The following is a 27786-nucleotide window of genomic DNA, read 5'->3' as shown; positions in this document are numbered from 1 at the left end:
AGAAACCCTTTTGTTTTCCGTTTAAACTTTGAAAGCCTTTCATGTCTGGAAATCAACGACTACTCTAATAAAAATAGTTCCAATGGAATCTACCTGCTAGTTACTAGCTAGAATATGGAGCACCCTAACTGGGATGCTTACATTGATGATTAAGCTTAAATGTTTAAGTATAAGCATACAGCATGGGAAAAGTGTTTAAAATCCTGCCCCCCCCCCCCCCGCCCCCCAACCCCGCCTGGGTGAGTACTTTGTTACGTATTGGCTGAGAGGATATAAAAATGCATTTTTTTTTTCTTTTAGTTTGGATGCTCTTCCAAGAGTCACATGTCCAAACCACCCTGATGCGATTTTAGTGGAGGACTACAGAGCTGGTGACATGATTTGTCCTGAATGTGGCCTGGTTGTAGGTGAGTGGTTATTATGATTTTAACTAAAATCACTATTTCAGTACTTTTGCATATTTTCCAAACTGTCTTTTAATGAACACATATTTTACTTTTTCCCACAAGTAGTTTATATTTACTGTAATGCAAACAAAAGGAATTAGGAAACAGAAACTAGTAAAATAAATCACCCAGAGATCGAATTTTACTGTATATCCAAATGCATATATTTCTTAATGTGGGATGGGACCAAATATTTAAAAATTAAAATTGAAACAGCTGATTTAGAAGAACAGAAAAGTTCCTCAACATCGTCCTGAGTCCTTAGTCTTAAATATTTGACTTAGCGGGGGACAGAAGGAGTGGCAGTACACCATATGAAATAAGGAATAAGTGTAACCCAATTTTTGTGGCTTTTATATACTTTGGAAAGTAGATAAACATGGTTTATTCTAGAGGAGTAATGATGTATCTGTACTGAGTCTCATCTGAGGCCTTTTAGTCATCAAAAAATGATTTGCTATAATTTTCATTTGCTCATATGGAATTACTATCTATTTTTAAATTTTTAGTGTAAAATTACCCATTGCTGTTGAGTCAGTTCTGACTCATAGCAACCCTACAGGACAGAGTAGAACTGCCCCGTAGGGTTTCCAAAGCTGTGATTTTTACTGCCACATCTTTGTCCTGCGGAGCATCTGGTGGGTTTGAACCACCTACCTTTTGGTAAGCACCAACCTTTCGGTGAATAGCTGAGTGCTTAACCACTGCACCACCAGGGCTCCTAGTATAAAATTACTGCTAATTAAAAAAAAAAAAGTTTTTTTTTTTTTTTTAATGCTACTTAAAATTTCAACTTGTCTTTCTTTTTGCATACTAGTAATCTATAGAGGTGGTCTTTTCAGAAATACTATTTTTATGCTGGAGATTGCAGCCAGTACCCAAGAATAGGGGTAATACATAGCAGTTTGAATTACTTAGGAATGAGACTGCTAGTAGGATTGCGGGTAGGAAGTATAGCAGAAACATGTGGTGGTGTTGTAGTGATGTACTATGGAAGTATCTTACTTGGAGGATGTCTGAGATAGTCATCCATGTAGGTTGCTTGTGTCAGACTTCTAGTGGGCATTCTAAAGCATGCAAAGTTGCTAAATAGGAGTTGAGATCCTTTAGGATTGTATTCCACTCAATAAGCAATGTTAACAGCTAATACATGCTAACAGCTAATATATGCAGTGTTCAGAAGTCGGGTGGTGCAAGAAGTTCCCGACTGACTGCTAACTAAAAAGGTTGGCGATTTGAACCCATCTAGCAACTCTGCAGATGAAAAGGCTTGGTGATCTGCTTCTGTAAAGATTACAGCAGTGAAAGCCCTATGAATCAGTTCTAGTCTAACACATGTGGTCACCATGAGTCAGGGGCTGACCAGACAGTAGGTAACAAAAGTAGCAGGCACTGTTCTAAATGGTTTACATATTCACTTACTTTATCCTCATGACAACCTGTGAGGTGACGAGTGACATAATCTTCATTTTACAGAAGAGGAAACTGAGGTTTAAGTAATTTTTGACAGCCTGGCTCCATTGTGTACACAGGAGCCAGATTTTTACCCTATATTGTCTTTCATAATACACTGAGTTCAGTCTGGGGTTGGCAGACTGTGACCTACAATTGTTTTTATATGGCCTGTTTGCTAAGATTGGTTTTTACACATTTTTAAGTGGTTGAAGAAATTAAAAGAATAATTGTTTAGGACACATGAAATTTATATCAAATTCGAGTGTCTATAAATAGTTTCATTGGAACATAGCCACACATTTGTTTATGTATTACCTGTGGCTGCTTTCATGCAATAAGGCAGAGTTTAGTAATTGCAACAGAGACTTTATGTGGCACTTTCATCACTGTACTGCACAAGCGCACTACAAATCGCAGTGACGTAGTTTTAACTTGACAGCATTTTGATTGTCACTCGTGTTGTCATAATGTGACATGACTAGTATATACCCAACATGTCAGAACAAGAAAAGTGACTTTGAATGCCATGCTCTTAAGGCACAGTGGAGTGTGAATTATTTTGTTGTCAAATTAGATGGCAAAGCATTGTGTTCATTATGCAGTGATATTATAGCTGTGCTACAAGAATACAGTAAACATTGACAGTGTCAGACTAAGCACTCATCATAGTACCCCCAACTCAGGAAAATAATAGAAAACTTAAAATGGAATAATATCTCATCACAAGCAGAATTTCTTCATAAAAATTAAAAAGAGACTGCATCGCAAGTGTTTTCTGAGTGACTCATTTGTAAGGCACGCAGGGAAAGCCATTTAGCAGTGGTGAGTTAATTCGTGTTCGATTGCAGCAGCTGAATAAATGTATCTAGGGAAAATAAACTTATTTAAGGCTTTAGCCTTTCAGCAAGAACAATCGCTTGAAGAGTTGACAATGGGAGCAACATCCATAGTCAACTAAAAATCAAGGCAAATGATTTCAAGTATTTTTTCTTGGCTCTTGATGAGTTGAAAGGTGTTACTGATATTGCTCAGTTCTTCATTCAAGGAGTCATTGCTGAGTTTGAAATGACTGAAGAATTGACCTCTGAGTCATCTGCATGGAACAACTGTAGGAGAGAATATTTTCAAAAAAGTTGAGAAAACACTAATTCAGGACAACCTGAAGTGGAATCTGCTAAGATATAACTGATAGTGTGGAGCAGAAGATTTGTTATTGTTGTTAAATGCCATCAAGCCAGTTCTGACTCATGGCCACCCTGTGTACAACAGAAGGAAACACTGCATGGTTCTGTGCGATCCTCACAATTGTTATGCTTGAGCCCATTATGCAGTCACTCTTGTCAGTCCATCTCCTTGAAGGTCTTCTTCCTCTTTTACGCTAACCCTCTACCAAACATGGTGCCCTCCAGGGATTGATCTGTCCTGATAACATGTCCAGAGTATGTGAGATGAAGTGTCACCATCCTTGCTTCTAATGAGCATTGTGGCTGTATGTCTTCCAAAACTGATTTGTTCGTTCTTCTGTCAGTCCATGGTATTCCACTATTCTTCACTAACACCATATTTCACAGGCATCAATTCTTATTCAGTCTTCCTTATTCATTGACAGTGAAGAAGATTTAGTTGGACAGATTTACAAAGACTGAAAATGTAAGGTGTTTAAAGCATATTACTCATTTTATTCATCTACAGGTACTTAATGAAAAATATCTGAATCTGTTATGTGCTATTGAATCCATAGTGTCAGCAGTGAACTTAATTTGCTCTCTGGACTTAAGTGTCATCAGTTCTGTGAATTTTTTGTCAGCAATAGAAACTGAATATCCTGACTTGCCCTACCACACAGCAGTTTAGAAGCTTAGCAGGGGCAAAGTTTTAGTCAATTTTTTGAACTTAGGGCCCAGATTGAAATTTTTCTGAAACAGTACTGCCCTCTCTACTATTATTGAACTGTGAATGGCTTTGGAAATTAGCTTCTGCTGCAGAATTGTTAATGTTTTTAATGAATTCAACCTAAAACGTAAAACAGTGCTTATGTGCAAAACTTACTTTGCCCTAAAGTCAGTTTGACAACAGCTAGCATTGTTTAAATCACAGTAATGTCAAATTAAACCCACTGCCTTCGAGTCGGTTCCAACTCACAGCGACCCTATAGGACAGAGTAGAACTGCCCTATCGAGTTTCCAGGGAGTATCTGACAGGTTCATAGGGTCGCTATGAGTTGAATCGACTCGAAGCCAGTGGGTTTTTGGGTTTAATGTTAAGTTGTTTCAGTTCACTTTAATACACTTCCAGTGCTGTCAAAAGTTAAAGCAAGAAATGAGATTGTCATTCCCCATACAAATTTGCCACAGATACATTTTCTCAGTTCAAACTATAGTTTCTGCAGTGTTTTTCAGACCTTGATGCAAGTGCAAAAGAAATTTTTATATTTCAAAATGCATTTAACTGTGTAATTAAGGAGCTTCCATTTAACCTTCAATTGAAAGTGATTAATCTGCAGTGTAACGACATGGTAAAAGACAAATATCAAGAGAAGAATGCAGTACAATTCTAATGTCTTCCAAGCAATGAATATGCTCAATTAAAATAATATGCTTGTTGATTAATATCAGTATTTGGCATTATCTATCTGTGGAAGACATTTTTCAAAGATGAATTCATAAAATCTTGTTATGCATCAGTGTTGAGAGATGAACATTTGTAAACAATTTTTATGATGGGGGCACTAACTTTGAACTCCGATTAAGTGAAATGTTATCCCCAAAAAAGAGATTTGTATTCTTCTCAATAATAGGACATGTATTACACTAAATTTTATCTAATTATTTTTAATTTCATCAATTAAAAATTAGATTTGTCCCACACTTATTACACACGTACATACATAATATCCTCAATTTTGCCTCTTGACCCGTGAAGCTCGTATATATGGCTCTTTACAGAAAATGTTTGCCAGCTTCTGAGCTGAATGAGAGTATTCTAATTCTGCTAAAATATTAAGATCAAAATGATAAGTTGTAAAGGTAAAGCAGGGACATAAAATTGAAGATAATTTCAGCCTCCTAACTCTTACTAACTTCTGTAGCCATTTAAAAAGTAGTGCAAAAATACTTCAGTGTACTTCTAGCTCTCCCATCAGCTTCACATCCATTTTAACCAGCAAGACAGCTGATTAAGATTAACCAGCTGGGGAAGCAAGTTAGTTCAGAATGGTTACTCACTTTTTTATGCTTGGGATCTTTAATTTTTCCTTGTATTTTTATGCTACTTCATATCAAAGGAAGTTAATTTTTTTTTTAGTTATTTTATTTACTTACTAGTCCTGAAAACCACTGTCAGAATTACTGTATTTTATTGTAGCTAAAGTGACTAGGCTAAATTTTAATGCCTGAGAATTAAAAAATTTAATACAGTCAAATTTAACTTTGTTTAATTTATGTGGTATTGGTTCTTCTGATACAAAATATGACTTAACACTTGTTTTAAAATATACAGTAGACATTCACAGATATTTGTGGTAAAATGTGTGATAAATGATGTCCTGCAAGTGAAGAATCCGTTCCATGACCAAACAAGGGCAGGTAGACAAGAATCTGCTAAGTTCTCTTTTGCTGAGGATGTCATCAAGTGAATGGTTAAGATGAAAATAGCTTAATTGAACATGACTCTCCATGAGACTAAATTAAAATATATATACATTAATATATATAAATATAAGTGATTATTGTGTATCAATAGCAAATTGAGATTACATTATTTGTAATATGTAACGATTTGTATCATCTTGCTGGCTTATGCTCTTTGTTGTGTATGCTAAGGAGACAGGGAAGAACTCAAGCAGGGAAGAACTATGCAGTCCAGTAAAGACATAACAGTTGTAGCATTTTTATACTTGAGATGTTGATCATAGAGATTTGAATTCAGACAATAACATATGTTTTCTAATAAATGATCTTGATACATGGTTTGATTATGCTTACCATAAAATTTTACATTGTCTGAAACATTTTGGATTATACTATACTTATTGAATATACATTTTGGGCAGCCTGTGGTTTCAGTAATCACCCAACAAGTTTAGAAACTGAAAGTCTTTCAGAATTATTTCTGGACAGCCCAGCACTTTACTGTGTTTAATCTGTACTTAAAACTTCGAACTTCCCATTGTCACTAATGCCCGTTAATTTCAAGCTCATGACTACATACATACTGCCTGCCTGTCATCTTCAAAGTCGTGTATTGTTCCTCTCAGCTGAATCAGGCAGCTAAAAGAACTCATTACATCACTTCTTTTAATGAAATAATTCATAATACAAAAAACATATTTATCTTATATAGACTACCTTTTGTCTAGCCTCTAGTAATGATGTTCTCACTGTCCTTCAAGCTTTCACTCATAGTCTCCTTGAGGCCCATGACCCAGTCCCAAAGCCAGTGCTTTTGTGTTTTAAATTTTTCTTATAGCAGCACCCCACTTCTAGGAACCAATTGCTTGTTCGGTTACAATTACATAACAAAGCACCCCAAAACTTAGTGGCTTAAAACAGTATTCTGTGTCTGTGTGTATGTATGATTTTATGGTCAGGAGTTTGGGGGGCACTCATCTGGGCAGTGTTTCCATGTGGCATTGGCTGGACCTGAGTGATCACTCTCATAATGACTTCTTTCATGAAACCTGCATTTCTGGTACCTCTGTGTTCCTAGGCCTCCCCATGTGGTCTCTCATCCTCCAGGGCTTCTCCATAGTTGTTTTAGGGTAGTCGTATTGTGTACATGGCAGCTGGTTTCCAAGAGTGATATCCCAAAAACAAGTGTTTTGAGAGAGAAAGTGGAAGCTGGACTAGGGTAACGAAAGGCTGTGCCTAGAACTGGCACAGGATCACTGCTGTATTCCATTTGTCAAAGTAGCCATAGGGCCCACCTAGATTGGAGGAGGTAGAGGAAGAGGCTAGACTTCAGTGTTAGAGTAACACGGTCATATTGCAGAAGAACCAGTGGGTGGGAGATATTTTCACAGCCATCTTTGGAAAATGCAATTTGCCACACATTTAATGTTTTTCTCCCCAATATTTAAATGCCTGCGTAATATGTAGTACCTATTTAGGTTGTTTCCAATTTTTTGTGGCTCTATTTAATGCAGAGCCGTGGTTGCACAGTGGTTACAATCAAAGGGTCAGCAGTGCAAGTCCACCAGCCTCTCCTTGGAAAGCCTATGGGCAGTTCTACTTTGCCCTATAGGGTCACTAGGAGTTGAAATCAACTCTATGGCAATGGATTTAAAACAGTTTTTTAAAACTAAGCATGTCATAGTTTATTTAATTGATTTTCCTCTTATTTGAATTATAAAATTAAAAAAAATTAATATATGAAACGATTTGGCTGCCTCATTTTATCAGGGATCCTTAAAATATTGATAATCTTTGAAACAGGACCAATTTTTTTTTAAGACTTAATTTTTTGGAGGAGTTTTAGGTTTACAAAAAATTGTGCAGAAAGTACAGAGAGTTCCCATATACTCCCTTACCCCCTGCCTATTATTTCTCCTGTTAACATCTTGCATTCCTGTGGTACATTTGTTAAAAGTGATAAACCCACATTGATACATTGTTATTATAAATAAGTCCATAGTTTACATTAGGCTTTACTCTTTGTGTTGTACAGTTCTGTGGGTATTAACAAATGCTTAATGTCCTGTATCCACCATTAACAGGGCCAGTTTTAAAACCAAGCTTTGTCATTCCTATCATTAAAGTACAGGTTCCAACATTATTTTCCTCCAAATCCTAATAGTATGATTGTGTCACTTTTAAACTTGGACACTAGGTGGCAGTATAATCATATTTAGAACACCAATTTGTTCATAAATTTAACCTTGTACATTGCTTATACATTGGTATTTTAGCCAGCAGAGTATTAGGTTATAACCAAAAAACCAAACCCAGTGCTGTCAAGTCAATTCTGACTCATAGCGACATAGTTGATAAACATGAAATTGTTTAATCGTGACTTTTATAAATTAGGATCTCTCTGTGAGGGATTTCTAGATAAAGCTACTTTTTGTATACCATTTAAATCTGAATTCTTGTTCTCAAAAGCAATATGAGGAAAATACCAGAAAGTAGTTTAGATACTGGGTTCTAAAGAGAGAATGAATCAGCTGTGACCTCTCACTCCTAAGCTCATTTGAATATTATTTATACCAGTGAATCTGAAACGTGAATACGTGCATGTACATTAAGAATCACCTGGGGAACGTGTATAAGAAGATTTTGGCTCCCACTCCCAGAAATTCTAGTGCAGGTAATACATTAGTAACATATGGAGAAACACAAATCTATACTATTAATTTTACAGTTTACCACATTCTTTAAGATCTTCTGTATTTTTAGGTTTTTCATCTTTGTTTTCATATTTTCCATGTCTCTAGACTTAGACTGCAAACTTAAAATGTGTCTCCACTGCTAGTAGTATAATTAGGAGTTAATGGCCATAGAGTCTAGGCTCCGCTCTACTAGTTAATAAACTATGGAACTATAGTAAAGTTATATCATTTCTCCAAGCTTAGCTTTCTTCATCTGTAAGATTAGTACCCCATCCCATCCCCCAAAGCAAGTACCATACATCTAAAAATTGTTAAGAATCAAATGAGATACTATATAAAATAGGTAGTATAATTCTAGTATGAGATATCAATGATACATATTTTTGTGGATGTGAGTACTCCATTTTTTTAACCTTGTAGAAAATGAGGGTAATTGTAAGTTTGAGATACCACTCTTCATAGCATGTCAGTTGTGACATGTGCTTCAATGATTGCTATGGGTCTGCATAATTAATGCTCCCATTGTTGTATTTTAAAGATTATTGGGTTACCATCTTCAAATTAGTATTAAGAGTCTTCCTAAAGGGAAAAATCCAGATTTAGTTTGATATGGTCAGGCTGTATTTCTAAAGTACAGAGTATTTTTATTCATTTTTAACGCCTTGATTTGGCATCCTCTAAACCCTACTACAGCCTTCTTGCCTGGTTTAAGAATTTTTAATTTGGGTGCTACCTTCTCTTAAGCATCGGAAACTTACTAATTTTATTTAACACCACTGCTTTTTGAGGTAGTTTTTTTTTCCATTTTATAGATGGGGAACTTGAGACTCAGAGTGCATAGGTAATTAGCTCAAGATTCTGTGCTAGTAAGTGGCAGAGCCATTTAAATCCAGGTCTGTGGAACTGTAAAAGCCTTTGGTCTTGCCACTTTATCACACCACTCCATTAAGGCCTGTGCTGATCAATGTGAGTGATAGATAAGCAAGCCCTGGTGTAACTCTTTGGATCAGGTGTGGAAGGGAGAAGGGCAAATTAACGCAACACAGTGTGGTGAAAGCTGTGTAATAGATCTTCCAAGTATGATGAGAACACAAAGGAAGGAAGTGGTAACTTCCTGAGGAAATTACTGCTGGATTTACGTAGAAGCTAGATCTTTAAGAATTAGTAAGGGTTTATGGTAAAGTCAAGATACCATTATGGTGCTACTCAAGAGCCAAGTGAATAAGATAAAGTATTAAAGATACAGTAGAAAAAAACTTTACATTCCTGGCAGAAGACTTAAAGGCTGCAAATCAAGAACCCTGCATCCTACTGAAGATTATATCCTTTTAACATTTTTTAAATGTCATTTATAAAGACTCTTGCAAGCAACCTACCAGTGAAAAGGTTACTGTCAAAGGACATAAAATCATATTGACAGATTACTTCTCTGTGACAAATGCCAAAATACAATGAAGTTAACTGTGATTCTTAAATTTTTCATATGACACAAAAAGGAAGTTACAGTTTTTATGAATATAAACATAAATCCAAAAAATGCAGTGCTGAGTTATGTTCGCTAGTTATCATGTGCAACGGCACTGATGACTATTCCCTGATACTTCCGGTTCTCTTTTGGAACATAGGTAGGATTGTATTTCCTCAACCCCTTTGAAGTTAAGCATGAGCCCTTGATTGGCTTTGTCCAGTGGCATGTGAGTGGAAATGTGTAATTTCCAGTCAGAAACCATTAAGTCAGTGCATAATTCACAATATTCCCTTCCCCCACGACGATGACTGGAGATGTCGCAGATGATAGGGATTCCGTCACCCTGAATAAAGATGACATGAAAAGCCCCCAGGTTCCTCTCTGTAAACACGTGTAGTATAAATAAGAAATAAACTTTAGTTTTAAGCCACTAAGGAACCCTGGTGGTACAATGGCTCAGCTCTTGGCTGCTAACCTAGAGGTTGGTGGTTGAATGCATCAGCTGCTCTGCGGGAGGAAGATTACAGCCTTGAAAACCCTGCCTGGCAGTTCTGCTCTGCCCTATAGGGTCGCTATGAGTCAGAATCGACTCGACAGCAGTGGGTTTGGCTTAAGCCACTAAGCTTTTGAAATTATTCCTCATTCGCATATACTTTAGTTTTTTTGAATTGACACTTAAGAATTTGAAGGACAATAACCCACAAACAGCTATGATAAGTTTTTATAATGTAAGAAGACCCTTGGTAAGAAATGGTATGGTCTGCTAAGATGAAAGACATGGAATAAATCAATATTTATTCCTAATATAATATACTCTGAATTAGAGTAGAACAATGCTTTAATAGATTTTCAATTTACCTGTTACTTTTAAGCTTTATATTGAAATTTTGAAGATAATTTCTGTTTAAAATCAGGGCATTGTTTTTGAAAGTTCTGGTCAGTCCTACAGGTATAAAATATAAGTGAAAGTTAAACATTGGAAAGGGAACAAGTTCTTTGCCATTGATGGGGTTTTATATCTAGGACATTCAAATCAAATTTTAAAAATTAATAGTTGAGGTGTGATGGATCACTTTTATATAGCCTTTCTTGCCATAGTCTTGTAGCTTGGGTGAGACTATGCAAATCATTGTGGCCCACCAAGGAGATTGGTCAGTTTGGCATTCTGCTAGGCTTAAAATGAGCCATCCCAGAAGCAGAAAGAGAGGAGGATCTCACCACTGTCAAGAAAGAAGAGCTAGGAGTGGAACGTATTCTTTGACCTGGATCCCTGTGCCGAGAAGCTCCTGGAACCAGGACACAGAGAGGAGCTGAAAGACGGCAAGAAGCGGAGGCAGAGAAATGGTGGCAGCAGAGGCTTGCTGGTGGAGTAGGGTGCCTCCAGGCACTTGGTGGAGCTAAGTTTGCAGATCCTTGGAGCTAGAGCTGAGCGTCTTTGGGCTGAGGCTTACTGGCGGGAGTGGGATGCCTCCGGGCACATATTGGCAGAGCCTAAAACAGCTGTGTAGCACTCACCTGAGCAGGGCAGAGGCTGAAGAGCCAGAGAGAGGTTTGCCTGCACGGCTAAGAGGTTGTCCTCATCGAAGAACTATCCTGAGCATTCCTGAACCTGAATTGTAATCTGTTACTTCCCTCATAAACCCCATAATCATGCGTATTGTCTGTGGGTTCTGTGTGGCCATTGTAACAAATTATCAAACCCAGCAGAGAAGTGGAGTGCTCCCATGGGAAGGACAGATGGTGTCAGAGTGGTGAAGAGGGCTGGCAAGAGGAGGCATGTCTGACCTTTGCCTCATAGGACTCAGCCTTGGGCTGTTGATCTTGATTCTCCTTCCTCCATGTGAAGTTAGAGTTGATTAGAGGCCTACCCCACGCCATTTTTACAATTGTTTATTGAAAGTGGTAGAATATAAGCATATAAAATATTACAGCAATTACTAGTTAGATAGTGAGATTTTTAACAACAACAACAAAAAAATCTAATCTTAAATGTGACATGTGACATACATATACTAAAAGAAGGTGTCAAGGAAAGAGAGTATTCCCATAGCCAAGAAGAGTGATTAAAATTGTTCAGTCCTTCCCAAAATAAATACATAGATTTGATGCAAGTTAAATCAAAATCAGTAGTATTTTGATACTGGGATATAATTATATACAAATGAACAGATCCCAAATGTATAGTTTGAGTTTTAGCATGCATATACCAGTGTAACCAACAACCTAGTCAAGCTGTATAGACCATTTTTATCACCCCAGAAATCCCTCCCCTCCCTTTCCAGTCAGGCACCACCCATCAGCAGCAACCACTGTGCTGATTTCTGTCTTCATAGATTGTTTTGCCTGTTTTTGAACTTGATATAAATGGAATCATACAGTATGTACTTTCTTGTGACTAACTTCTTTGGATTAAAATAATGTTTTTGAAATGCATTCATGTTATTGCATGTATCAGTGGTTTATTTGCTGAGTAGTATTCCATTTTATAAGTTTTCCAATGGAGAATATTTGGGTCATTTCCAGATTTTGGCTAATATGAATAATGCTGCTGTAATCATTCTTGTATGAGACCTCTGTGAGTAAATACTTACGAGTAGAATTGCCAGATTATAAAGAAGGTGCCAGAGGGGTTGAACCATTTTAAACTGGTAGGAGTGATTTTGACAGTTCTCAATTTCTTTTGAAAAGTAAGGAGATGAAACTCATGTTCTCTTTCAAATGTAAATGTACATACTGTCTCTGTTTACTTTTTTTGGATGGGGAACTTGATCGAAAGTGTTCAGAGATCGTACTATGTAGATGGAAGGAGGAGTAGTGCCTGAAAAGAAAAACGTATCCAGTTCTAAATCTTCATATATGGACTTTCTGTTCTGGTATTAATTATATAAAAATCCATGTGTGGTTAAGGAGAGACCTGGTAAAAATTGGCCCGTTTCTAGAACGTCAAAGGATACGGGAGGTTGTATGTATGTGTGTTAATTGGCAGGCTTCTTGTCAAAGATTGATTAGACTGAAAAATTATGGCTACTTTGTACCACTAATCCCTTGAAAAGATTCTGTATTGCAGTTTTCTTCCAGAGCAAAATTTTAAGTGCTGCCTCATTTAGATTTTCTTCAAATGAAAATCCTTAACATATTGGGTTTTTTTTTGTTGAATGATCTTGCCCTATTTCTTCTTACTCAATGCATTTAATCTGCTGGTTTAGCTGCAGTTTTGTGATGTGCTGGTCCGAGTTATTTTGGAAATTTTATTTCTTATACATGCTATGTTTTGAGCAGTTAAATATAAAAAGAAAGAATGGCTCTTAGCACAAACCGCAGATTCTTGAATGAGTCATTTAGATCATTCCCACGTATGTGGAAAAATTACATCACTACCCAATGCTGGGTTTTCTATTTATACTATACTAGGCCAGTTTTTTTTTTTTTTTTTTAAATCCATTTTGCCTTTTTTAAGGCAGTATAAAGTAAGCAGTTAAAAATACTCATGGTAAGTTACTTTGAGGCCAAAATTAAAAACACTCTGAAGTGAAGCATTTTGACTAACTAATGGTTTAGCCAGATTTCTAGAGGCTTAAAGATGTGGCCTTTGTGTTTGCTCTGTTCTCTTCATAAAAAAAAAAAAAAAGATACATTGTGGTAATTAAAATATTACAAGTTAATGACAGCATCTGATTTTTTTTAAGCATTTGTAATTTAGAAAGTTACTCCAGGTTTGAAAGCCACAATAGTTTTTTGCCTTGTGCATCTTTGTGTTTTTATTTTGCTGAGTAAGAAACTCAGATTCACTTTTCTGCCTCTGAAAACATAAAGACATGGGCATACTGTGGTATAACTTTAGTTGGTGGGAACTATTAAAGGAATCAAAGTTTGTCTAAAAAGCTTGCTCCACTGTCCATTAAACCTTCAACCCCTTATTTTGGGCTGCCTGATGTCTGATATAATGGAATTTCCTAATAACCAATCTCCCTGCTTCTGCTTTCCCTCTTTATCATTGCATAAAGGGGACGGCAGCAGGGACCATACTTCTAACCCCAGTCCCCTTGTGACATGGGCACATGATAGTCCAGATGATACCTGGTTACTCAAAGGTGATTTGAAAATCTGTTTTAAAAACAATTCTTCCAAAGCCTTCGGTAATGAATCTGTTTACCTGCCTCCTTAAATAAATGTTAAGATTAGATTATGATTACTATGCTACTTTTGAACATTTTAATTTAATATACTATATATAAAATAATTTAGAAGCTATAGGAAGATCTGTGTTGAGTTTCTTCCTTCTCTTCCCTCCTTACCTCCTTTGATGCCCTATTAATCACATACCTGCAGCAGAGCACTCTGATACTTTTAAAGTCTAATACGGAGAAGAATGTTTTAAAACTAGTGCCTCTCCTTATTCCCCCCCCCCCACCAGAAAAGGAGAGAAGCTATCAGAATATCTGCCATCTTTTTTTTTGTTTTTTAATTTTCATAGTGGTAATAGCTAATATCAAGCACTCACTTTGGACTTTTTAAGCACTTTACCTGCATTCTGCGTGTATTAGCTTATTTAGTCTTTACAATTTTTAAAACATGAAGTTACTGAGGAATTTTAAAGTTGGGAAAGTAGAGGCACAGATACGAAGTAATTTGTCTAAGGTTGAAGCACAAATGTCAGCATCCACACTTTTTTTATTGGCTTTAAATGAAAGTTTACAAATGAAGTCAGTCTCTCATCCAAAAATTTATATACACCTTGCTATGTACTCCTAGCTTCTCTCCCCTAATGAGACCACACACCCCTCCTCTCCACAGTGTATTCCCTGTGTCCATTCAACCAGCTCCTGTACCCCTCTGTCTTCTCATCTTGCTTCCAGACAGGAGTTGCCCACATAGTCTCATGTGTCTACTTGAGCCAAGACGCTCACTCCTCACCACTATCATTTTCTGTCTTATAGTCCAGTCCAACTCCTGTCTGAAGAGTTGGCTTTGGGAATGGTCCCAGTTTTGGTACCAGGAATATGCTGGCTTCATAGAATGAGTGTGGGAGTATTCTATCCTTCTCTATGCTCTGAAATACCTTTAGTAGTAGTGGTGTTTTCTTTTTTGTGGTGTCTTTACCTGGTTTTGGAATCAGGGATATGCTGGCTTCATAGAGTGAGTTTGGGAGTATTCTGTCCTTTTCTATGCTCTGAAATACCTTTAGTAGTAGTGGTGTTAAGTCTTCTCTGAAAGTTTGGTAGAATGCTCCAGTGAATCCGCCAGGGCCAGGTTTTATTTTTTGTTGGGAGTTTTTAAATTACCTTTTCAGTACCTTCTTTTCTTATGGGTTTATTTTGTTGTTCTACCTCTGTTTGTGTTAGTTTAGGTAGGTAGCGTGTTTCTTGAAATTTGTCCATTTTTTCTAGGTTTTCAAATTTGTTACAGCACAGTTTTTCATAGTAACCTGATACGATTCTTTTAATTTCAATTCAGTCTGTTGCAATATTGCCCATCTCATTTCTTATTCTGATTATTTGCATCCTCTTCTGTTTTTCTTTTGTCAGTTTGGCCAGAGGTTTATTGATTTTGTTAATTTTTTCAAAGAACCAGCTTTTGGTCTTGTTATAACTCTTTCAATTGTTTAGCATGCACACTCTTAACCGTTACATTAGTTGACTCTTGGTACCATAATTTCTTTTAATTGCTGCAGGAACTTTTTCTGCCGTTTCTTTCTCCTTTCTGCTTGTTGTATGTAGGCAAAGATGAAAGTGGTCTGGTTTCTCGATTTTATCACACTTTGGTGGAAAAGTTCATATTTTAGAAATGCAATATAAAACAGACTCTGGACTCATGTGAATTTCAGTTCTAGCTGTGTGATCTTAGGCAAATTAATTTTGTTTGTCCAATGGCAATAAAAGTGGACCTACGCTCTTAATAAGGCAGTGAGAATTAAATGAGAATATTTACAAAGGACACAATAAGTAGCATATGTAAGTGTTCAGTGTTAACTCTCTTCTACTGTGTAGATATTAACCAGCCATTGAGCATTTTCCCCTAACCAGTAATCAGTCATATCTTTTGGTCTTAGATTTCTTGGCATGTCCTATATAGTATCTGCCCCTTGCCTAACAAAAGTTTGCCTACCTAACTTTCTTCTCACTGATTCTAGGCTTAAAGTTTATTCTGTATAAATTATTTGGCCAATCATATTCTTTTTGTCAGTGAGTTATTTTAAAAACAACCTTATGCTTAGTTTTCTGCAAAGCATTTTCCATGAAAACATAGTGATTTTTTTATATTAGATCATATGCATTAAAAACCATTCTGAGTAGTATTTTCTGTTTTTTTTCTACATGCCTGTTGCAAATTTGTGCAAAATTTGGTTCTGAATCATTATATTGCCATATCTTTGCATCATTTATCCGTAGATTTATTCTGCTGTTTGTTTTTATGTTGATTAATTTTTCTCCCAAGAGTTAGAATGTGGCTAATCATAGCATAATGTTTAAAGAAGGTTATTAATGGGCTGGCACAATAGTTAAAGGAATGTTTCAGGACAAATTGCTGAGACATGATATTTAAGCTGGGGCCTATATGTCGTTCTAGAGATTTTCTGGAACCAAAGGGTGGAGTTGGGCATTAGACAGTGTTAATAAATCCTATCTTGACAAGATGATTTAGATTTGTGCTTACATTCTTAGGTGATCGGGTTATTGATGTGGGATCCGAATGGAGAACTTTCAGCAATGACAAAGCAACAAAAGATCCATCTCGAGTTGGAGATTCTCAGAATCCTCTTCTGAGTGATGGAGATTTGTCTACCATGATCGGCAAGGTAATTAGTCCGTTTGCCAAGAAATACCAAGCGCAGAGTGACCAAAGTCCTCTGGGAATTTGTGAACTTCTCAAAAGTATCAACTACTTGCCCCAGTGGTTAATCTTGATCTGTGACTGAGATTTGCCAGTTACACAATTTTGAATGATGGTTGACATGTGCATTTCTTCAATGTTTAAAGATAGACGACCAGATAGAAATTACAGGGTCTTTATTTCTCAGTCCTTGTTTTCATGGAGCATATTTTTCACAAAAATAGAGTTGAGTATAGTACAGTTTTTATGAATTAATATTGATGTGTTCCTTCAACGTCAGGAATGTCATCTCTTTTCCTTCCATACACCTAAGATAAATGGGAGCTCACTATAGCTTATTTTCTAATATTGGTGGATTTATGACTTACCTAAGCTTTACATTCCTCATCTATACAATAAGATACTAAGGATTACATGGGAATGTATGTAAAATATTTGTAGTGCAACATGTAGCTTGCAGTTTGTGTGGAATAAGTGGTAGCTGTAATTATTCTGTAAGGCAGCAACATAATCTTCCTGGCAACCTAGCACTTTTTTGCAGTCTGACTTAGAAGTAGTAGTGGCATTATTCTGAAGGACTAATGCTGTATTAGAACTTAATCTTTACTACTGCACAGTCTGTTTTTGAAGAAAGTGTCATGAAAAATCAGGTCATTATTTTTTCATGCTCTGTAATTGCATGTCAAACTAGAAAAACATGGGATAGGCTAGTTTAAAAAGTTTACAGTATTTTATCTACATATATCTTTTAGTAGTTTATTTCCACATTTACTTTGCCCTTAAAGGCTGGGAAAAAAATATGCTAAGGACGTTTTAAAATACTAGATTCCAACTAATTGTGACACTGTGACCTTTTTTTAATGTTTAGTTTTTTTCAATAGGAAACACATGACTCAAAAACAAGTATAAACAGAATACAGTAAATACTCCTTACCCTTCACCCCCAAACTTTCAGTTCCCACAGCAACCCCTGTCCCTGCCAAAAGGAGGTAACCACTATTATTAGTTTCTTCTGTATCCTTTGAAAGTTGTTTATGGTTATAGGGCAAGACAGAAAGAAAAAAATTTTTAAGATGCTACATATGTCATACACTAAATTCAGTGTGTATTTGGGAATATTTCTGGACTTAGTATTCTGTGCCTATCCTGGTCTAGTTATTCAGATGCTGGTACCACACTGGAAATCCTGGTGGCATAGTGGTTAAGTGCTACGGCTGCTAACCAAGAAGTCGGCAGTTCAAATCTACCAGGCACTCCTTGGAAACTCTATGGGGCAGTTCTGCTCTGTCCTGTAGGGTAGCTCTGAGTCGGAATCAACTTGACGGCAGTGGGTTTGGTTTGGCTTTTGGTACCACACTGTTTTAATTTCTGGTAAGACTTGTTCTCCCCCTTAGGGCTCTTCTTTTTCAGCATTTTCTTCACTGGCCTTTTCCGTGTAAAATTTAAAATCACTTTATTTACTTTAAAACAAAACAGAACACTGTTTTCACTGGAATTTTGGCTAAGCTTATTTGCAAGTTGACATAGGGAAAATTGACTTCTTTGTGATAAATCTTATGTCGAAAAACGGGATGTGTCTTTCCATTTCCTTGAGTCTTATGTGTCCTTCAGTTGATGTTTCAAAGTTTTCTTCATGGAGGTTTTGCATATTTCTTAAGCTTATTCCTAGATATTTTGTCTTTTTTGTTGCGATTGTTATTGGGGTATTTTCTTTCATTGTGTCCTAACTGGTTGGTTGTACATAGGAAAGCTGTTGATTTCTGTTTATTATTCTTGACCTTGTCACTTCAGTGAATTCTCTTATTATTTATGGCAGTTTTTCAGCACTTTTCTTGGGTATTCTAGGTATATAACGATACTGTCTGCGAACAGTTTATCACTTCCTTCCCAATTTTATACTTCTGGTGTTTTTCTCATCTATATTGGCTAGTTTTTCCAATACCATCTTACATGATAGTAGTGATAGGAGGTGCCTCTCTCTTCCTTCCAACTTTGTGGTAATGCTGCTAGTGTTTCTCCTTAATCATGGTGCTGGGAGAGTGATTTTCTGATGTGAATAAGTACCTATCTGTAGTGTTTTATGGATTTTATCAAAATTAGATTTTGAGCTCGATTGCTTTTTTAGTACCTTCACTGATGATCATATGATTTTTCTCCTTAGAGCTATTAATATGATAGCTCTATTACTAGATTTTCTAATAATATTCTTGCATTTATGGAAGTCTTTACTTGTTCAGTATGTGCTATTTTTAATACACTATAGAATTATGTTTTTCAGTATTTAATATTTTGCATCATATTCATAAGTGAAATTAAACTGTTTCTTTTTTCATTCAGTTTTGTGAGGTTCTGGTATTGTTACAGTCACTTCATACACATTTTTTAAGTTTTCCATTTTCTGTATTCTTGAACAGCTGTTAAGAATTATATGTTAAGTATTTGATAGAAAGCCTCTTTAAAACCATCTTAGCCTGGTACTTTTTCTATCAGTGGGGAGGGAGAGTACACAGGGTAGATTTTGGGGGGCAGTTTATTATTTTTTTTTTACATGGAGTAAGATCTCAACAAGTTATGTTTTCAGGTTTTCAATTTTTTTTTTTTTTTTTGCATCGAGTATAAAATTTTGTTTTATAGGGTACAGGAGCTGCAAGTTTTGATGAATTTGGCAATTCTAAATACCAGAATCGGAGAACAATGAGTAGTTCTGACCGAGCAATGATGAATGCATTCAAGGAAATTACTACCATGGCAGACAGAATCAACCTCCCTCGAAATATAGTTGTAAGTTCTTGACTACCTCCTTTAAACCGTTCTGGCATTGACTTAGCATAATGAACATATGAAATTTTGATATTGCAACTAATTAAATTGCCTAGAGTTAATTAAACTTAGTTCCTCTGCTTTGAAGGATCGAACAAATAATTTATTCAAGCAAGTGTATGAACAGAAGAGCCTGAAGGGAAGAGCTAATGATGCCATAGCTTCTGCTTGTCTCTATATTGCCTGTAGACAAGAAGGGGTTCCTAGGACTTTTAAAGGTAAGTTTTTGGCTGCATAGATAAAAGTGTCATTACCTACATCATGTTAAAGGAATAGGCCAAAGTCCAGCAAGCAGCTTTGACACTAAGAAACTATCCTGTCCTTGTTGTTACATACTCTAATCCACCTGAGCATCATTTGCTAAGGCCTGCTTGTTTTGCTCCTTGACAACAAAGTCCTACTGTACTGTTACTAACCGTGCTTTTTCCAGGCTGTTTTCACATGTAGCTCTTTTTGTCCTTGTAAGCCCACTTAGTTTTTTGCTATTAAGCTCTTGTGATTGACTGACTGTGGGCTTTGAAGGCCTGGCATCATAAGTTGGAGTATGCCTTGCGGTGAGTCTGTACACTTAATTTAGGGAAAAGAGTTTTCATTCCTAGTACAGATCTCTATGGGTAAGGGAGTCAAGTCTTAAAAAGCATTAGTGAAATTTTTTTTCTTGATGTATAGGGTTTGCATTTTCACTTCTACTTTTGAAGCTTTAACCGAACTGTCATTTTTCCTCTAGTTTCCAGTTACCCACGAATATGTGCCAACCTAATCACACAGTGTCGCAGTGATAATTATGTTGACCTTTGCTGCCAAAGCTCAGTTTATCTTAAGACCATAATTATTCTTTATTCATCTAATGAATATTTATTTTTACACATTATCTTAGGTTTAAGTGAAGAGGTAGTGGCCTTTATCATCATCATCATCTTTTTTTGTTATTACAGATGAAATAGGCCTTTGTGAGATTTACTCTGAAAGTGTTCAGTAGTTAAATGTTTTAGAGTAACAGTCAAATGTTTGATCTCATTTAGATACAGCCTACAGTAGCAGAGACATTGTATAACTTGAGTAGAACTCTTTAGCTTGAGTATTTTCTTTCATCTTCTTGATAAGATTACAACGGATTAATATATAAATAAGAAGTTTTTGATTAGTTGAAGGAACTTATTTACATGAATTGAAATTTCAAAGAAGTTAATATTTTGAAAGATTAAGACCTAAATTTAACTTTTTTTTTTTAAGTTTTTTAAAGTATGATAAAAATTTAAATTAGAAATTTTAAATTAATTCTATGGCAGGTATCACTGAGAATTACGGTTTCATCTTCAAGGCATGATTGAATTTTTTGCAATTAACATGTATTAATTTTATAATCAGACATGGTAGATTTAAAAATGAACTGTATGGATTTAGATTATATTTCAGTAAAAAAAATTATTTTTTTTTTTTAGAAATATGTGCCGTATCACGAATTTCTAAGAAAGAAATTGGTCGATGTTTTAAACTTATTTTGAAAGCTTTAGAAACCAGTGTGGATTTGATTACAACTGGGGACTTCATGTCCAGGTTCTGTTCAAACCTTTGTCTTCCGAAACAAGTGCAGATGGCAGCTACACACATAGCCCGTAAAGCTGTGGAACTGGACTTAGTTCCAGGGAGGAGCCCAATATCTGTGGCAGCGGCTGCTATTTACATGGCCTCACAGGCTTCAGCTGAGAAGAGGACTCAAAAAGGTAGGATTCTTCGTAAAGAATTATGGTAATGAAGTTGTGAAGGTTATAGTGTGTGATTATATTTCCATCTGTAATTTTTAAGCAGATGAAATTATCCAGAACCTACGCTTAACTCCTCACCGTCAACAATTAAGAAAATTTTGTATAACTCTATACAAACTTTCTTCCCTCACTTGAGTTCTTGGAAGTTTTTATTTTTTTCCCCACATTTTCTTGGCATTTTTGAATAGTCTCTCCACCACCCCAAACTTATCTTTTTAAATCTTGAAGGGAGGAGTCCTGCTTGTTTCTCACTACCAGCATAGCACCCTACAGATAGGCGCACTATAAATATGTTGACCATCGGCTTTAGCATTCTGCGAAGCCTGTTCTCCTTTAGTGCAGTATTCGCAGCTTGTTAATGAAATGCTGAAATAAGTGCATATAAGTAGTTCAGCCTTCTAAAGCCATTTGTAACATTTTAGTGGTGCATGGGCAACATTCAGACAGAAGTATAAAGTGAATTTATTCACAAGCTTATATTCCATGGACTCCTTCTTTGATCCTCAAAAAGATTTTTAAAGAAAAAGGAGCAGTTGATATAAAAATGAGGTAGTGAATTACTGGCTGCAATAACTTTATAACACCCTATTCAGAGCAGCCTTTTACCTGAGCTGAGGCTATATGTTTCTATATTGATAAAAGTAACAAATAATATAGAGGAATGGTTAGAAAGAGGAAACTAGCTCTTAGTTCTTTAAATGTGCCATTATCCATTCCCCTTTGGCCTCTACCCCTGCCCACCCCCTTTTTTAATTATTTTTTTTCCCACCTGTATTTTTAAAGGAAAATTTGAGTCTTCTGATAATATTTTGAGAAGTTGCAGCCAGGTAGATTGAACTTACCTTCATTCCTAGTTATAAAATTTATTCTAAACAAGCACATAAAGCATTTGTTTTGGAGCTTTCTACATCTTGTGTTTTACATGGAGAGCTTTCTTAAAATTTAAGGCGCTTTCTCCCCTCCTGAGAGGCCAGTTGATGTGCAGATAGTTGACACTCACCAGTATCTGTGTCTATAATATTGTGATGCAAGATGAGGTTAAGTGAATTTAACATGAGCTAATTGCACATTGAAGGCAAGCATCCCCACCAGAAGTCAGTAAAACCTCACTGATTTGAACTGAAAGAAGATGTAGTAAGAAAAGCTTGCATTAAAGGGTGTGTTTTTAAAAACTCATCTTGGTTAGGTATTTATAATACCAGATACCAGTGCCAGTTAGCGGCAGTCCTTCTTAGATTTCCTTTAATGATTCTAAAAGAAGAAAATGAGACATTTAGTGACTTTGAAGGGGAAAAGTAGATCCACTCCTAGGATTTTATAATAGACTTTAGAAATACCCATGTCAGCACAATACATATGCTCAAGTATATTGTGTAGTAAAACATCTATTATGCTGTGATATGTAGCTCTTTGATCCCAGATATATTAAGTAGAAAAAAGAGGCTATAGAACAGTATTCATAGTAGGATTTCATTTTGTTTTTAGCAGAGGTTAGCAACTGGGGACATGTTGCAGGGGATGTTCAAACAAAGGTGCATAAAGTGAATTCTTTGCAAGAATGTATTCATGGATTGCTTCTGTGATCCTCAAGAAGATATACAAAGAAAAAGGAGCAATCAGTTCTAAAAATACAATGACCAATATAATAGTTAGAACTCATAGTACTATGTCCTGAGCACTGTTCATATGTTTTACATATATTAGATCATTTAATATTCACGACAACCCTTTGAGGTAATAAGTACTACTAACTTTAGCTCCTGCTTTCTACTTTTTGGTGTGCATTTCCATTGTCAGTTTTTTAAAATCAGTATTTTTGCTTTTCTTTTCACTGTCGTTTTACACTACCGTATTTGTCACAAATTAGAATGCAGGCTGTAGAAGGGAGGTAGGATGGAAGTTAACGCTAATATTTTGATTTTTGTCTTTTAGAAATTGGAGACATTGCTGGTGTTGCTGATGTTACAATCAGACAGTCCTACAGACTAATCTATCCTCGAGCCCCAGATCTCTTTCCTACAGACTTCAAATTTGACACCCCTGTTGACAAGCTACCACAGCTGTGAAGTGAGGCAGCTGACGTCAGACTCTTGTGAACACTGAACTTTGCCTGTTGTACGTAGCCCGTACACAGTGCTGGATCGAGCCTTTAATGAGGAAGGAGAAAAGACGTGGTATGCATTCCAGGGCTAAATATTAATTGCTTGGCTTTCTGTATGTATATATTAGTGAAACATATTTAATGACTTAAATTTCCTATTGAATTTGCTTTCTTTTGTAGCAATCTAGGAAGCTGTATTTTGGAAGATATTTGAAATGATGTAATTCTTGAATAAACCATTTTTCAAAATTAAAGTTTTTGTTATAATTACAAGTCATAAGTAATTTATAATATATAATTACAAATAATGCATCATCGCAGCTACTAAAGCTGATAGGAGGCATTGTTTTATTTTTCTTTATATATATTCAGTTTTTTATTTTAATAAAGTCATGGAAATAAAGGCTTTTGAGAACCATTCTTGACATGAACAACATTTTTAGATTTTGTGAAGGGATGTGTGTGTATGTAATTTATGAATATATACATTAGGAAGCAAGAAGGGATGAGCTGGACCTCGAAAGGCACTGCCTTGAGAGAGAGAAATGTTTGTGTTTTTCCTCGTTGAGCTTGGTGAGCAGAGATGGTGAGGCTGGTTTACAGATAACAGCAGACAATGAATGTGCAACAAAGCTTAATTTTCAGATTTTAACATTTCGTTTTATAAAATCTACATACAGTCCGCCCCCCGTATCCATTGATTCTGCATCCGCAGATTTATTTAACTGCAGATTGAAAATATTCAGGGGAAAAAAGTTCCAAAACAAAAATTTGCTGCACACTGAGCACAACACTGAGTCCACGCGAATGAAGTGATGCGTGGGCATACCCTGCTGTAGCATCCTGCCACGTCACAGATATGTCTATGTCCAGCACTTATTTGAGCATTGTTCACCTGGCATCTTGTTTGCTACTTTTGTTGTGTTACCCTTTGTTCCTGTGAAAAAATGGATCCTAAAAAGCAGTGAAGTGAAAGCAGTCCCTCAAAGGCTAAGCGTGATGGGGTTGAGGAGAGTGAGAGGAAGGAGTCTCAGGCTAGTAAGGGGTGGCTGGCTAGCTATGGAAAGTGCTACAGCCTCAAGAACTTTGAGATCATGGAAGAATCGGCACTGATTGATGCTCAGGCAGCATCAGCATTCCCAGAGGAGCTCAAGAAACTTATAGAAGAGCAAGGCTCCCTTCCAAAGCAAGTCTTTAGTTGTGATGAAACAGCTATTTATATAGCATTTTACATCGTATTAGGTATTATAAGTAATCTAGAGATGGTTTAAAGTATATGGGAGGATGGGCATAGGTTATATGCAAATAAGCAACTTTACATAAGAGCCTTGAGCATCCCTGATTTTGATATGGGCAGCGGAGATCCTGGAGCTAATCCCCCATGGGTACTGAGGGACAACTATATAAATCTTTGTTGTATTTTATTGGGATACTCATAGGGTGAAGAACAGTTAAAATGGGGTTTGGGTTCTGGGAGTGTTAAGGAATTTTTTTTTAACAAGTGCCCTTAGGTGATTATGATGTGCAGTTGTTTGAGGGTCTCTTGACTGCTAGATGATAGACAGGCACTAGGAGAAGACCAACAAAATATTTGCCCTCATACCAGCTGTGTAGTTTGTATAGGAGACATGAATCCATGCAAGACATCACCACTGTAAACCACCTTTCTCTAAAAACAGGGTGCTTACACATCTGTGAAGGGCTTTGTACTAGAAGGACAGTCTCCTGTTGTGACCTGGTGATCAGGTCCAGACTAGTGCAGAGAGAAAGTTTCCCCCGTTAGGAGATCAAATGCCCACTGATGTTTCTACTTAGCATGGGACGGGGCGAGGGGGTGGTGCTAATCAGGACTCATGAAGGCAAATGGTCTTTCTCCCTTTCACAAAATATAGGACATTCAAACAAATACAACTCAAAGCTGGGGAGTCCACCCAAAAAAAAATGCAAGAATTCTATAACCCAAACACAGGATTTCAAGGCTGGCAATGAAATTTATACTCCAGGCAGGTAGAATCCATCCCACCCAGAGTGAGAGGCAAAAGAAATTTCAGGTCAGTGTCTCCTTCCCGGACACCGTTTTTGGTCACCATTACACAGCTCCACATTTGCAAGTATGGAAAGAGCAGCAGTGCTCTGTTACTTTGGGGTTTCTTTGTTTTTCTTCCAGCTGTCAGTGCACTATTTTTAAATATGGTGATTTATGTAATATATAATGACTAGTCACACAGTCCTGCCCAGTCACCTGGGTGAGTTACAAGACCATGGCTAGAAAAAGCCACACACACAAGTAATCCACTGCACTTAGTGTCTTAGTTATCTAGTGCTGCTATAACAGAAGTACCACAAGTGGATGCCTTTAATGAAGAGAAATTCTCTCAAAGTCTAGGAGGCAAAAGTCCAAATTTAGGGTGCCAACTCCAGGGGAAGGCTTTCTGTCAGTTCTGGGGAAGGTCTTTGTCATCAATCTCCTGGCCTAGGAGCTTCTCAGCGCAGGGACCCCAGTCTAAAGGACATGATCCACACCTGGTGCTTCTTCCTTGGTGGCGTGAGGTCCTTCTCCTTTCTACCCAATTCTCTTTAATTTCTCAAAAGAGATTGACTCAAGATACAACCCAGTCCTGTAGATTGAGTCCTGCCTCATTACCATAACTGCCTGTAATCCTGCATCATTAACATCATAGAGGTTAGGATTTCCAACACATAGTATAATCACATCAGATCACAAAATGGTGGACACCCACACGATACTGGGGATCATGGCCTAGAAAAGTTGATAAACATTTTGGGGGGGCACAGTCCATAATACTTAGAAATTCAAAATATTATCATGGCCAGGTCTTGCTAACTGATGGTTAAGGTTGTGTGTCAATTTGGCAGGGACATGATTCTCAGGGGTTTGGCAGTTGTATGATGTAATCACTTCCATGATGAGATTTGATATAATGTGATGACCTCCATGATGGAATCTGCTCCGAGTAGCCAGTCAGTTGAAAGGGAGTTTCTTTGGGCATGTGGCTTGCATCGAGTGTAAGTGGATATTATGGCATGACTTGTGGGTTTTTCCTCTTTCTGCGTCCTGCAACTGGCTCCTGTTCGCCTGACCTTTGGTTCTTGGGAACTGGGCTAGCAGCTTACCTACAGTCTTGCCTGCCGTCCTTGGGATTTGCCCATCCTTGTAGCCTGTGAGCAAGAGCTCTGCTCTCTGACCTTCTGATCTTGGGTTTGCCAGCCCCTGCAGCTACATGAATCAGGAGAAGCCTCTATCCTGACCCACAGACTTGAGATGTTCCAGCCTCTACAACGGTGTGGGGCATTTCTTTGATATAAATCTCTATGTATGTGTTTATATGCTTTACTAGTTTTGCTTCTGTAGAGAACCCAGCCTAAGACATTTGGATCAAAAGTGGGTCTAGAGAAACAAAATTGTAAGGATGAGTTTTCTAAATCAGTTCTCAAGTCTGGTTAGTTGTAAAGATGATGACTTTGCTTCCAGTAATAAAGAGTGCACTGCTAATCCACGGCATGAAGTGGCAATACAAAAACGCAAAATATCACCACGTATTGGTGAAAGGCGAGGCTCTGGGTGATTGCACATGTGATACCTTTCTACAATTTTGTCATAATAAGAAGTATAAGGTCCTACTTTTCGCTAGACAAACTGGTGAAAGGAATGAGCTCAAGGCCTCAGAGTCAAAGCTCAAGTGCTGCATAAATGACCTCTGATTTCCATTTGGTCCTTGAAAGAAAGGCTTATTTCTTGTAGTAATAGAGCCGATATTGCCAAAAACCAAACCCCAAGTCTTATCATAAGAGTGGCTGAATTACAATGTCAACTCAATTGCCAACCTTGAGAGGTGTCTGAAGTTAAAGTGAGGGCATAGATTGGAAAGAAATGGGATCCTGAAACTTGAGATGGGGACATATGGGTAGATAATCAGGAAGCTGGAGACACTGAGCCCAAAATTCTGTTGAATCACTCCTGCCAACAGAACCAGCCCTCTCGTTCCCATCTGAAGAGATTACTCCATGTTTGTCTGCTAAACCAGCCCTCTCCAGTAAAAACAGCCCCTCCACCACCATCTAATGAGATTAACCCAACTGTGTCTAAACAGCCTTTGTCTTGAGTCATTGTCTGGAGCACCACCTGAGACAGATGCTTTACAAGACAATGCTGAATGTTCTCAAAACACTTCCCCACCACCGATTGTGATTTATAGACCTATAACTAGGCTTAAGTCCCAGCAAGCCTCAAAATGTGAAGTACAAAGTGTGACCCAGGAGGAGGTACACTACACTCCAAAAGAACTACTTGACTTTTCTAATATGTACAAACAGAAAGTTGGGGAGTATGTATGGGAATGGCTATTAAGGGTGTGGGATAATGGTGCAAGTAACATAAAGATGGATTAGTTTGAGTTTATTGATATGGGCCCACTAAGCACAGATTCTTCATTCAGTGTTTTAGCTCGAGAAGTTAGGAAAGGATCTAATAGTTTATTTGGTTGGGTTGCTGAAACATGGATTATGCGGTGGCCTACAAGTTGAAATACCAGACCTGCCTTGGTGTACTGTAG

The 27786-nt window shown here is 37.0% G+C and overlaps 1 protein-coding gene across 1 annotated transcript in view; it reads left to right on the top strand.

Moving 5' to 3' along the window:
* GTF2B (general transcription factor IIB) overlaps positions 1-27231 on the top strand; it is a 31608-nt gene extending 4377 nt beyond the window's left edge. The window contains exons 2-7 of the mRNA XM_003411199.4: positions 301-407; positions 16357-16490; positions 19160-19306; positions 19434-19563; positions 20788-21069; positions 23044-27231. Of these exons, the coding sequence (XP_003411247.1) occupies positions 301-407; positions 16357-16490; positions 19160-19306; positions 19434-19563; positions 20788-21069; positions 23044-23177 (934 nt within the window). The 3' untranslated portion in view covers positions 23178-27231. The remainder of the gene's footprint in view (positions 1-300; positions 408-16356; positions 16491-19159; positions 19307-19433; positions 19564-20787; positions 21070-23043) is intronic.
* The last annotated feature ends 555 nt before the right edge of the window (positions 27232-27786 follow it).

This window comes from Loxodonta africana, chromosome 3, assembly GCF_030014295.1.
Source record: "Loxodonta africana isolate mLoxAfr1 chromosome 3, mLoxAfr1.hap2, whole genome shotgun sequence".
NCBI lineage: Eukaryota > Metazoa > Chordata > Mammalia > Proboscidea > Elephantidae > Loxodonta > Loxodonta africana.
Note: the sequence above shows the minus strand (reverse complement) of the source record. Positions and strands in the feature narration are given on the sequence as shown.